The 12411-nt window shown below is 36.2% G+C and overlaps 2 protein-coding genes across 8 annotated transcripts; one reads left to right on the forward strand and one right to left on the reverse strand.

Annotated features, from left to right (window-relative positions):
* Positions 1 to 5855, forward strand: AT2G28540 (RNA binding (RRM/RBD/RNP motifs) family protein). 2 transcript variants are annotated; one of them, NM_128414.3, is made up of 14 exons: positions 65 to 279; positions 628 to 726; positions 1222 to 1349; positions 1436 to 1586; positions 1686 to 1795; positions 1978 to 2061; positions 2144 to 2192; positions 2286 to 2377; positions 2683 to 2815; positions 2970 to 3049; positions 3118 to 4484; positions 4877 to 4996; positions 5101 to 5315; positions 5402 to 5810. In NM_128414.3, the coding sequence occupies exons 2-14, from the start codon at positions 634 to 636 to the stop codon at positions 5426 to 5428; spliced, it is 2649 nt and encodes an 882-aa protein (NP_180421.3). In that variant the 5' UTR covers positions 65 to 279; positions 628 to 633; the 3' UTR covers positions 5429 to 5810. The 2 variants fall into 2 exon arrangements, with proteins under 2 accessions (NP_001031437.2, NP_180421.3); NM_001036360.3 differs by having other exon boundaries at positions 1 to 279; positions 5101 to 5855.
* A 1782-nt stretch (positions 5856 to 7637) lies between these two features.
* Positions 7638 to 10606, reverse strand: RAP2.7. 6 transcript variants are annotated; one of them, NM_001202696.2, is made up of 9 exons: positions 9722 to 10606; positions 9601 to 9626; positions 9502 to 9532; positions 9330 to 9417; positions 9102 to 9247; positions 8951 to 8995; positions 8624 to 8843; positions 8438 to 8548; positions 7638 to 8365 (listed from the first exon to the last, which is right to left on the reverse strand). In NM_001202696.2, the coding sequence occupies exons 1-9, from the start codon at positions 10231 to 10233 to the stop codon at positions 8150 to 8152; spliced, it is 1395 nt and encodes a 464-aa protein (NP_001189625.1). In that variant the 5' UTR covers positions 10234 to 10606; the 3' UTR covers positions 7638 to 8149. The 6 variants fall into 6 exon arrangements, with proteins under 6 accessions (NP_001189625.1, NP_565674.1, NP_001323947.1 ...); NM_128415.5 differs by lacking the exon at positions 8951 to 8995; NM_001336169.1 differs by having other exon boundaries at positions 8624 to 8995.
* Between the last annotated feature and the right edge of the window lie 1805 nt (positions 10607 to 12411).

The following is a 12411-nucleotide window of genomic DNA, read 5'->3' on the forward strand; positions in this document are numbered from 1 at the left end:
CTTTGAAAAAACACCAGCCATTGGCAGAACAAAAGGTTTAGCCACAGTTTTTTTTTTTCTCCTCGTCTCTTCGCAAATCCTCTTCTTCCTTCGATTCTCTCTGAAAATCTCTTCTCCTTCCTCAAAAACCGATACTCTCTTCTTCAATCTCCCTCTCTTATCTCTCCAAGCTAATTCTCCAAACCGTCTTTTCTCAAACCCTAACGTACGGATTAGGGTTTTTGTTCGTTGATTCCAAAGGTTACGACTTTCAATTTCTCCACCAAATTCTCTGTAAAGGTTAAAGATTTCTACTTTCTTTTGAGTTCTTAGCCTGATTCTTTAACCTTTTCGTTGTCATTCGTCGGAATTTTGGAGTGGTCAAAGTAATAATCTTTATCACAATTCAAGCTTTTTGAGAGTTGATTGGTTAAAATTGTTTCTTTTTGTTTTTGCGAGTTTAATTTAGTTTGAGATTTGTCTTCACTGGTTTCTGGTTTTGATTAGAAGTTGTTTCTCCATTGTTTAAAAAGTAAGGAGTAATGTGTAGTTGCAGTAGTTTTTTTTTTTTTTATAATTGAGAATTGTGGATTATGTTCTGATTCTAATGATTGTTTAATAATTTGTTTAATTAAAATATATGATTAGGTGACGATGAATGAGAAAGGAGAAAAGACTTGTCCTCTATGTACTGAGGAGATGGACTTGACTGATCAACATCTTAAACCTTGCAAATGTGGTTATCAGGTTTGATACATTACAACCACTTTTCCTCACAATGTGGCTCTCTTGTTTGTTTATTGTCACTGTTTGAGTAGAATGTGTGTTTTGGGGTCTTGTTTATAGTCTGAAACCGTTGGGTGTTGATACGTTTCATTAAGGGTATTGCAATTTGCTATGGGCAGAGTTTTTTCTCACCCTATTCTTTTGAGTTTAAGCACCAAAGAATCTAAGCTTCTGTTAATTCTGTATGCTGTATATATTAACACATGCCTCTGTGGAGAGTTGTCTTCTGCTTGAAAAGGACCACGATGTGTAGTCTCAGATTTCGAATTGTTTTATAGGTTGTCCCACATTGTCTATAAGCATCTTGTGAATGGACCTTTTCTTATAATCGATGTTTAAAGCTGACATTACCCAGCCTTATATTGTTGCCTGTTCATTTATGTTTGAATTATTCAGTGTGCCACTGTGGTGATCTATAAGAAACCCTTTTTATGTAAATACATGTACTTTGTGCAGATATGTGTTTGGTGTTGGCATCATATTATAGAGATGGCTGAGAAAGATAAGACAGAGGGTCGTTGTCCTGCATGTCGTACCCGTTATGATAAGGAAAAGATTGTAGGGATGACAGTCAGCTGTGAAAGGTAGATCTGAAGCTGAAAACAAACCCTTTTTTGTTTCTGTGAAACGTGTAAAAACTTATCTTTTTCTTGTTCTGATAATTCACTAGGTTGGTTGCTGAATTTTACATTGACCGGAAAAAGTCACAGAAGGCGAAGCCTAAACCTGCGGAGGGAAGGAAAGATCTAACTGGTGTGAGAGTTATTCAGAGAAACTTGGTTTACGTTATGAGCTTGCCTTTTGACCTGGCAGATGAAGATGTAACTTAAACAGCCTTAACTTATCTCCTTGGCACTCACATTTGCTTTGAAAAGAGATAACCTTTTTCATATCATTAATCTGGGTTGTTATGTATGCAGATGTTTCAGCGAAGAGAATACTTTGGTCAATATGGGAAAGTCGTCAAAGTAGCAATGTCTCGGACTGCAGCTGGGGCTGTCCAACAATTTCCAAACAATACTTGCAGTGTGTATGTATCCGTATTTCTTTACACATTCGAATGATTGTATCTAGTTCTTGATGAACTAATATTTGTGAGTCCATATAGCTAAGCACAACCCCATTTCTTTCTGCGGTCTATTTGACATGTTTGCTTTTAACAAACTTCATTGAGCTAACATTTTCGTTTTTGTCTAAAATTGAATTTCCCAGATATATTACTTACTCCAAAGAGGAGGAAGCGATTCGATGTATCCGATCAGTACATGGATTTATATTGGATGGTAGAAATTTGAAGTATGTTATGTTTTCTTTTTTTTTCAAAAATAGTTATGGTAGCCTGTGGTTCAATTTCTAATATATTTTTGGATGTCGTTAGGGCATGTTTTGGAACCATGAAATATTGTCATGCGTGGTTGAGAAACATGGTAAGCAGATATTGACTTGCTTTTGCTCACTAGGTCCCTCTATATACTTAAATACAAATCCAATTGTGTTTCGTGGATGCCTTTTTGTTTCAGCCTTGCTCCAATGCTGAATGCCTTTATTTGCATGAGATTGGTGCCCAAGAGGATAGTTTCTCAAAAGATGAGACCATATCAGCGCACATGAGGTAAATTAATTTCAATAATCTCTGCCTTTTAGTTAAATGAAATAGATTGTGGTTGATTCTTGTTTTTCGTTGATGTTGATGTTGGGCTCCGTTAGTGAAGTATACTTTAATTGACATTAATATTGCATTTAGCTCATGTTTTGTGGATGCAGATGTGAACTTGTTCACTAGCTGGTTTTCTTTGAAAGTTTTAACACCCATCCTTTCTTGAAGCTAGGAGAGATTTGATTTTATATCAGTAATTTCTTCTGCTCTATATGTTGTGCTCGTTAGGTGGTTATCTGATTCCCGTTCTGTTTGAATAGGAAAATGGTTCAAGATATTACTGGTTGGAGGGATCATTATGTGCGGCGTTCAGGGAGCATGTTACCTCCACCAGTTGATGATTATGTTGATAATGAGTCTAGCACAAGAATTATTCCAAAAGTTGTTTTGAATGTAAGTTGCCAACTCTTCTTGGAGCTTCCTGAATTTTTTCTGCTCTCAGCATATTCACATGCCGTTATACTTTATGAGAAGGACTAGATGCGTTTATGTGTGATAAATTCTGCTTTTGACTTCTTTCTTATTCGCCCTTTTTTTTCCTTTGCAGAATGTACATAGTGCCGCGAAAAATTCTCCTCCAAATGACAGCAACAGTCACTCTGTTACTCTTCCTGCTGGAGCCATGTGGTACACTGAATTCTTATGATAATGTTTTTTTTAATTGCTTTGTCTGAGAAACTTAACTTGTTTTTCAGGGGAATGCATTCTTCGGTACCGAATACACCGTCTTCTAGGGAACCCTTAAGAGACAAATCTGCTACAGTTTCATCTGCGGTTGCAATCAATCCTACACAGATCTCTTCTCGTAGTGATGAATTAAGGAAGCCAGCATTAGAGGCTGCAGGTGGAAATGTTTTGAAACCACAAAGCCTATTGGATGGGAAAACTGATTTTCCTGAGCTTTCCTCATCTAATAAGACCCAGATCAGTAATAGTAGGAACGTAGTCTCTGCCAGTGTGGATAATAGTAGAGCTATTAGTGAGCCATCAGATTGCACAGACCTTCCAGAACATACTTCTCTGTCTAATGGAAACAAAATGATTAACAGAAGAATACAGAATGGATGCAGCAATGTTGTGTCAGTGGATGCAGATAGTGTTGTGGATGGCTATCATGGAATAACAAGATCTGACAAATCACATATTGATCATGCTTCCATAAAGCCAACTCTTACAGAGGTGTCCCAAGACTATTTACAGCGTTGTGTCGATGAACCTAGAGAAGTTCAGCCATTACAAAAGTCTGGTAGAACTAACGCAAATGAGGTTGGTGTCTCGAGAGAAGAAGTTAATAGAGGTACTTCTTTGATGTCACCATTGGGAACAGGTCATTATCTTGAAGCTGAGGATGATATATCTTTGTTCTATAGACAAAGACTCAAGGATCCGGAAGTTCTTAGCTGTCAGTCCAATGGTTTCCTACGCCCGTCAAATTGTATGCAGCCTTGTTCATCCCAGTATAAGGCTGAGCATGATGAAACCAGGACTGTGTTTGGATCTTCCTATTCTGACAGCAGGGGAAGTAATATAGCACCCATCTCAAATGGATATACCGAGATGCCACTTAGTGAGCCCAATCAGTTAAACGGCAGTCTTAACCATTCTATTTTGGTTCCAGACAAAGCAAGGGACACACAGCCAATTGAAAATTGTTTCGTTGACTCCCATGAAAGCCCAAGTGAAATAGATGACAGGATAATTGCAAATATAATGTCTTTAGATCTTGATGAATACTTAACTTCACCTCATAACTATGCAAATCCATTTGGGGAAAGTGACGAAGAGGCCAGGTCTCTTAAGCTAGCCAGTTCCAGTAAAGTTGAGGATAATCAATCCCGGTTTTCTTTTGCCAGGCAAGAGGAACCAAAGGATCAAGCTTTTGATTCTTACAACGCCTCTAACCAGATGTCACGTGGCAATGACTTCTACCAGAATTCTTCAGAACGACAGAGTCCTAATATGGGTATGTTTGGGACCTATAATGGTCTTTCATCTTGTTATCGCAGGGGACTAGACTACGTCACGGAAAGCTCCACTTTGCCCTCATCCTATAAACCTACTTGTGAGTGTTGATTTCTTGTCCTTACCTTTATCTTCTAGCCTTCTTTGTCCATGTTTACTTATACTGCACCAAACTGGTTCTGTCTGGTTGATGGTTATAAATTTCAAACACTATCTATCTAGTGCCGGGCAATAATAATGTTTATAACATCTAGTGCGGCTTAGGCGTATTGGTATGTTAGGTGCTGAAAATGAATAGATGGCTTTATGTTCGGCATATTTCCACTGTTTTGAGTTAATGTGTTTCTTGGTTATGGAAATATTATACTTCCGGGATATTGACTTTGGCGTGTTTTGGAGCATTTGTGTGATGAAGCCATAGTGCCTACATATTATTGGGATTATGGAGCATTTGTGTAATCTTAATCAATCCTTTGTTTTTTTGTCTTGTAGCTGTTCCAAGATGTCCGGTTTCAGCACCACCTGGCTTTTCAGTTCCAACTCCAAGTCGACCTCCTCCTCCAGGCTTCTCCTCAAATGGGAGAGACCATCAGATGATTGATGGCTTTTCAGGTAGTTTATATATCTTTAAAGTTTCTTGGGATCTCATGATGAATCGCATATGTTGCTGCCACCTATCTCTAGATATATTAACTATTTGTTCTCGTTACTTGTAGGAAACTCTCGTTTTTCTGATTCAATTGCGTACGGTAATCACTATCAGCAGTCACTTCCGATTGAAAATGTGAGGGATGTTCAATACATGGATCCTGCCATTTTGGCCGTTGGTCAAGGCTTTGAGAATGCAAGCCTAGATTTCAGATCAAACTTTCAAGGAAACACAAACATGTATGGAAGCGCGGCAAAGCTCCAACAACAACAACAACAAGCGGTAATGCAGAACCCTTTGTCTATGCAGAACCCTTTGTCTTCGCATCAAAACTGTAGATTCACTGATTCTTTGGGAATGGCACCAAGGTTTATAGATCAATCTCAAGGCAATAACTTACTGACTAGAAATATGGCCTTGCCTAATGGTCACTGGAATGGGTTGATGAGTAACGAGATCCAAACTCGAAACAGACTTCAAAATGAGAGACTTGTTGGTTCGACTAATTGGATCCCTGGTTACAATGGGACGTTCAGGATGTAAACACCGTCTGCGGAATCTGTGAGCTTGGTTTGCCTTTGGACTGACTGATAGGAACCATCATCGGTTTGGTCTAGGAGCCGTGCTTAAATCACCTCGGCCTTAAATCTTTTCTTCTGGTTACTTAGTAGTAAAGTTGGTGTAAAAAAAGCTTTAGGAAGGTTTTTTATTCGTTTATGCAATTCTATAACATTTACTCTTGGTTTTGAAGTATGTCAAATATGGATTTTCGAGGTTAACATAAGATCTATCTTCTTTTAGCTTCCATATCAAAATCACAACACCAAAAGTATACAACTTGTATTTAAAAAATCATTAGTTGACTAATTAACATGGTTTCTACCAATAAAGAAAAGATAATCACTATTTTAATAACTCTAAATGTGCTTTTGTGTTCTGACAAAAAGATATGAATAGTAAACAAAGTAAGATGGGTTACTTAGTACTATTCTATTACACCAAACAAAATCGTATATAGTTTAATGCAGATATTTATGAATTTGCAGAGAGACACCTCTTTTGATTCTGTTACATACTAATAATAAATTACATAATGTTTTTAAGGATTGGACCCAATATGTTTTAACAATCGTCTCACGTTGTCTCATTTTGTGCCACTAAAAAAATACAATTGTTTATATTAAGGATTCTCTCCGACAATGTAGGTCATCATTCGTATTTATTTTGCTTTTATGCATTTGTTGCCTTGTTCCTGTTTGACTATCATATACCCTACGCAATTTTATAAGTTTTTTCTATCAATGTATTAAGTATTTGGTGTGGTCAGAAAATATTCATTACTCATCGTATTTAATTTGATAGGAACTATACCATATCTTTTTAGTTGGCCCCAATTTGCTTGAGCGTAGATAACGTTAAATACAATCTGGGTCAGATTCTGTCATGTCCACAATTCACGTCTATAGGAAAAATAAAAATATAGATCTATAATTTTGTTTTAATCCCTTAGAAATTTGTTTCTTTGAGGTAAAATTACACTCAAGCTTAAACAATTACTTGTTTTTTTTTTTTTTTTTATCTTTTTGAGCTGTTTGACTAAGCCTTACATATTTTTGTAAGATTTGGATCAAACACTTCTAAATCTAATCCGAACCCATAATAATTGAAAGTAGTATATTGGGTAATATATATAATTTGTCTACACTAAATTACACATATTGATATCGCCAAATAATTTGGTTGATCCGCTTGTTGTGGATGGTATACGTTTCCTTCGGGTATTTTTGCCATTAAGATGATTTTTTATACTAACATTAAACATAGCCATTTTAGCCAAAACATAGCCGAACCCACGTGAATTACTAATGATCTTGCATGCCTTTAAAAAATCTACAATACTTTTAATGATATTGTAAATCAGATGATTACATTTCATCATAAAAGTATTTTTGTGTTCAGAAAATTGTCGATTGAAGATAATGGTATTCTTAATATATTCTTAAAAAGAAGGATAATGATATGTTTAAAGAAGGAAACATGTGAGCTTTTAGATTACTGGTAAAGGCATAGGATACGAGTCATAGGAAAGGGCCATTTTTGGAATATTATGAATAATAAATTTAGTTTCTTTAAGACATGACATCTTTACTGAATATTATTACATTACCCGGAACGGTAGATAGACTTAGAGATTTGATTTGACAGAACAGAAGATCGGGAATCTCTTATTTTTCTTTTAGCTTGACAATTGGCATAACAACTACACCATTTTCTTTAAGTTTTTTGTTGACTATATAACAAAAAACCAACGTAGCCCAAAAAAAAGTAGTTCGAATGTTTCGTCCTTGTTTTTAAAAAGTACTAAATTTTTACAAATATCCTAGGATCTTCGTCATTTGTGGACGTTTCGGTTTAATGACTTACCGTTAACCATTTGACTAAAAATATTTCCTAATTATTTGTTTAGTTGATATAGTTTAGAAAATACAGAGCATCTAATCTATTCCAAAAGTTTAAACCATATTATGCATGACTCACTGAATAGTTAAGTACAATACATTTCACACGTGACTATAGAATAAGCATTTAGATTTGGCACTATATCCGAATATGTATACAAATAAGAATGTAATGTTTTTGCCAAATCGTTTCGGGGTTCCGAAGAGGCAGCCAAAACCTATCACTATCTCTCTTTACTGTTCTTTTCAACAGTGTTATTTTAATCAAAATATCTTATACTATCAAACCTTCACATAAAACGACAAAACTTCATCCTCATATTTTATTTTTTGTTACAAATTGTACCTTCCAAATTTCAAGAGTCCTCTTACCAAAAAAACATATTTTCACATAAACAAACCTTATTAGGTAAAGACATTTTGAGAAGATTTAAAATTTACCACAAACATACACATTTTTTTTACCATTTAGTTGATAAAGTTTTTTCTCAACAAACCAAATTTTGATGTAAAAAAAAACACATTTTCTCATCTGAATTTGGAAAAATTGATCATTGTATGTGAAAAATCTAAAACCCAAATGACATTTTTGAAAGGGGACTAGAGTGTTGAGAGAGAGAGAGATGGTAAAAAAACTCTCATATGTCCCCTTACAAGTTAAGGGTGTGGATAAAAGTAACCACGTGTTGCATTGTCATTGGGAGGTTGTGGCCGGAAATGTGAGAATCCTGATGATGCTGCTGCAACTGAGAACAATGGTGGTGGTTGTGGTCCCGGTGGCTGCGGTCTCACGGCGCTTGTTTGCCCCGGTCTCTGCCATCCCCAGTTACTCATCATCCCTTCAGCTTCACTTCTCTTTTCTGTTGCTCTTCCCTGAAAAAACAAACATTGTTTCATTGTCTTGCGACTACATTGTGTTGTTTCACTTTGATTCTATGTTTTTACCTCGGCGGGATTATTATAACTCGGGCATGCTCCGTTCCAGTAAAGGCGATGATCCGAGGATCCATAAGGAAGAGGTGTATTCACCGGCTTTCCCATGTATTCGTTATCTATCTGCAGTTTGTTTAAAAGACGATAAGAAACGTACGTTTTGAATTCATGAGAGATTGGTATTTGAAAGTTAGTTACCCTCAAGCTAACTCCACGCTGAGTTTCATAAGTATTAGAAGGGAAGTGAAAGAGCCTCCCATTTTGCTTTGGCGCATTACCGGTCGATAAAGAGATTCCCAAGTTGAGGTCAATCTCAGAGTTATTGCTCTCAGAGTTAATCTCATTTTGGTATGAACTCATCTCGAAGTTCGTGACTGCTTCTCTACCATTAGTGTTGATTGCAGCCTTGTCATAAGCCCTGTTGTCAAGAAAATGTTTAGAAAGAAAGAAACTTCATGTTGGCTTTGATAAAAACAAAGTGAAGTTCTACTAAAGGTTTCTATCAAACAATGATCATTAAGGAACCTTGCAGCTTCTACTTCGCTGTCGAACAGCCCAAGATAAATATACCTGCAATTCAAGCATCTTAATCACCTAACCACTACTTAGACACCATTCCTAGTTTCATACCCTTTCTAAAATCAAAAAGTTCATATTAAAGAACAAAATTGCTCACTTTTTACCAAGAAACTGCCCCATCCTAGCTTCCCATCTACCACATTTGTGTAACGTAACCCCTCGATACTTCGAACTCCCCCGCGAAAACCCCGTGCTCTGTCTACGCAGTATATGCACAAACTCTTCCTTACTCAAGTTTTGTACCTAAACAAGAAGATAACACAGTTAAAAAAAAAACTACTCAAAACAATCATATAACCAAAACAAAAGACTTATATCCAAAAACCTGTTTCATATCTTCCTCATAATCACCAAGAGTAAAGTTGATATCAGCATCAACACCTCTAAATTTAATAGCAGCTCGATCATAAGCTCTACAAAAACACAAACACTAATCAAAATCCAAACCTTAACAATTCCGAAAACAAAACTTTTATCTATAATAATCCAAAAATTACCTAGCTGCAGCATGAGCAGTGTCGAAACCACCTATATAAATCAACAACCATGAATCAATAATCTTAATCATCAAAATTTTAACAAAAATTGTAATTTACCTAAATAAACTTGTTTCCCACAATCCCTACAAAACAAAAAAAAATTGAATCAATCTCACTGATAAAAATTACTAAATCGAGAAACTTGTATTATCATCAACAACAAAAAAAAAAAACTTACCAAATATGTGACTCCCATCGACCAGTTCTTCTATAAAAAGTAACTCCTCTATACTGTGAACTTCTAGACCTTGGTCCTCTCCGACTCTTTTTAACCTGAGCCGGAACCGGAGCCGGAGTCGGAACCGGAGTTACCAATTTCGTTTCTCCGTCACCAATACGGTCAAAAGAAAGATCTATCCAGTTTCTAGAGCTTGATGATCCTTCAACATCTCGTAGATGTCCACAGTCTCCACTCACCGGAAAAAACTCTTTAGTAACGGAAGCTGAAGCGGCGGGGCTTTCGTCTCCGCCGCTACTACTTCCGACTTTTAAAATATCGAAACTGAGAGTGAAAGCTCGAGTAGAGCAAGAGTCTTCGTCTCCATCGGCATTGATAACTGACGACGTCGATGTACCGGACTCTTCCACTCGATTCCCGGCGGAGTTGTCTGATGTCTGCCGATCTAAGTATGAGTCACCACCGTACTGAGTCGACTCGGGAGAATCAGCGTTGAGGTTAAGATCCAACATCTCAAGCTCTGAAAATTACAAATCTAGCGAAGGTGATGATGAAGGAATCAGTTGTTAGAGATCGTCTTCTACAGCAACAACGATTACATAATCACATAATCTCTCACGAAGAGCTCGAGATGATCGGGAGGAAGAAGAGAATGGAGAAGAATTTAGAGATTACGATGGAGGAATGGTGAGAGTAGAGAAGTTTTGTCGCCGGGAAATGTTACCGGCGGCGAGAGAGTGAGACGGATATTTTTTTTTTTTAAAGTGGAGAAGAAGATAGAAGGAGACGTGTGAGGGAACATTTCAGACCCAATTTTAGAGGATGATCATTATTTATAATAAAGTTGTTTTTCTCTCTCTGTAACTATAAATGTGTATAATAACTTTATAATAAAATTTTAACATATTGTTGTTGGTCCTTTTTTGGCAGTGGTATACCGGCTAAGTAAGTTTCCGGTTTTTTTTTTTTTTTTTTTTGCCGGTACGTACTGCTTTTGGTCAATGCTTTGGTTTTCAAAGGAGACAATACAATACATGAAATGAAACATCAACTTTTAGTTCCGACCAAAACAAGAGTAATGATCGCTGCAGTATTGTTTTTTTTAACCCATGCTTGTTACATTAGATTTTTGTAGGTGTAGTTGATTCGTTAATGTTAACAAGAGTAAAATGTGATTTGGTTCGTGTGTTACATGTTTTTTCACGTCGTTTGGTTTGGGTTTTGGGGTGACATAGTGTTGATTGCATGAGTTAATTAGGAATGTACGTTGGTGTGTTTTGAGATTGAGTGTGTGCACCAATTTGGCTTGATGGATATTGGTCCAAGTATGCCATTAGAGGATGGGATGTTGGACTTGGACATGGGCAGATGGTATTTGAGTCATAGGTCTAGGATTAGTGGATTGGTATTTTTGATTAGTGTATATGACCGAGGTGTTATTATAGTGCTAATCGTATGAGTGAACGGTTGTTGTATTAACCACTACTTATATGGTTTTGTCCGCGATGTCTTTAGCTCTTGTAGTTTCCTCGTCCTTGATTTTAATGTCCTATGATAAGCATATTGTTGTAGAATTGTGGGTGATGAGTATGACTTATGTTTGACTTTGTATGCTACCATGAGAGCATTGATCATGCCTCAGTGAAGCGGGGGATGGTGATTGATGACATAGATGATGTTGTCAAACTTTCCCGAAAATTCGCTCAGAAGATTCATCGCCAACACGTAGTCAACTACGGTAGAATCGACATTTACTAGAAAATCACATAATATAAATTTTTTTCTTGTAATTTTGCATTTAGTAATCTGCCGTTATTAATATCTTCGAAAATCAAATCTCAAAAGGTTATTATCTAGAACTTTTTTAATAAGAAAATTAAAAGTATTGTTCTTTTTAGTTATTAGTTGAATATTTGCCATTTTTGATATAGCATTTGGTATTCAGGTTATGTCGAATCATTTGACTAGTACTAGTTTTGGAAGTGAACATGTCTCTTCGTAAGAAGTAGCCCACATGCAATGTTTTCATTCATACGGTATAATTGAATCTACCATTGTAGCGTGTTGCATTTTTGTCCCGAGTATTGATACAACTATATTATCACAGCCCATATTATTATTTGATTGATGTATCCACTTTTAATAGATCTAATTATGGTTAATCGTTTCTTTTAGTTTGAGAATAGCATGAAATTTTTCCGGTCTTAAATGGTTCGGATTCAAGTTTAAACTCTGTCCATAATACATACTTACATAGACTAAAATCCAGTAAAAAAATCACACTTTTTCAGAGCATCAGATTTGATACCTTCTTTAACAAAACCACAAATATATAAAAGAATAATATATCAATTACCATTGATGTATCACCCACCACATAGCAAGATTGAGATCGAGAAATTGAGGATTTAGGGTTAATAGCATACATCTAAAACATGCGATTGCAAGCTCTCTTTCTTGGACGGCATTGTACTAACGATTGGGATTGGTCAATAAGGTATAGGTCAGTGATCCAACGGCTGGGATTTACTCAAATATAGAGAATATCTGTCTTAACGCTAATCTTAAAAAAAAGATTAGGCTTCATTTGATCAATAAGATATTATCTACGGTGTTATCCTTATTTCATAGTCTCTTACATGTGCATGAAGAACACGTGATTCTCTCATTATTTAACAACTTGTGTATTG

The sequence above is a fragment of the Arabidopsis thaliana genome, chromosome 2, assembly GCF_000001735.4.
Source record: "Arabidopsis thaliana chromosome 2, partial sequence".
Lineage (NCBI taxonomy): Eukaryota > Viridiplantae > Streptophyta > Magnoliopsida > Brassicales > Brassicaceae > Arabidopsis > Arabidopsis thaliana.

Bases quoted from the DNA above. Each gene is read 5' to 3' on its own strand.
- AT2G28540 (NM_001036360.3), top strand. From the start codon at position 634: ATGAATGAGAAAGGAGAAAAGACTTGTCCTCTATGTACTGAGGAGATG. The intron at 2,816-2,969 runs GTAAGTTGCCAA...TTTCCTTTGCAG, and splicing joins TTCCAAAAGTTGTTTTGAAT to AATGTACATAGTGCCGCGAA. The intron at 3,050-3,117 runs GTACACTGAATT...CTTGTTTTTCAG, and splicing joins CTTCCTGCTGGAGCCATGTG to GGGAATGCATTCTTCGGTAC.
- RAP2.7 (NM_001202696.2), bottom strand. From the start codon at position 10,233: ATGTTGGATCTTAACCTCAACGCTGATTCTCCCGAGTCGACTCAGTAC. The intron at 9,533-9,600 runs GTAAATTACAAT...TGATTTATATAG, and splicing joins TGGGAAACAAGTTTATTTAG to GTGGTTTCGACACTGCTCAT. The intron at 9,418-9,501 runs GTAATTTTTGGA...GTGTTTTTGTAG, and splicing joins ACTGCTCATGCTGCAGCTAG to AGCTTATGATCGAGCTGCTA.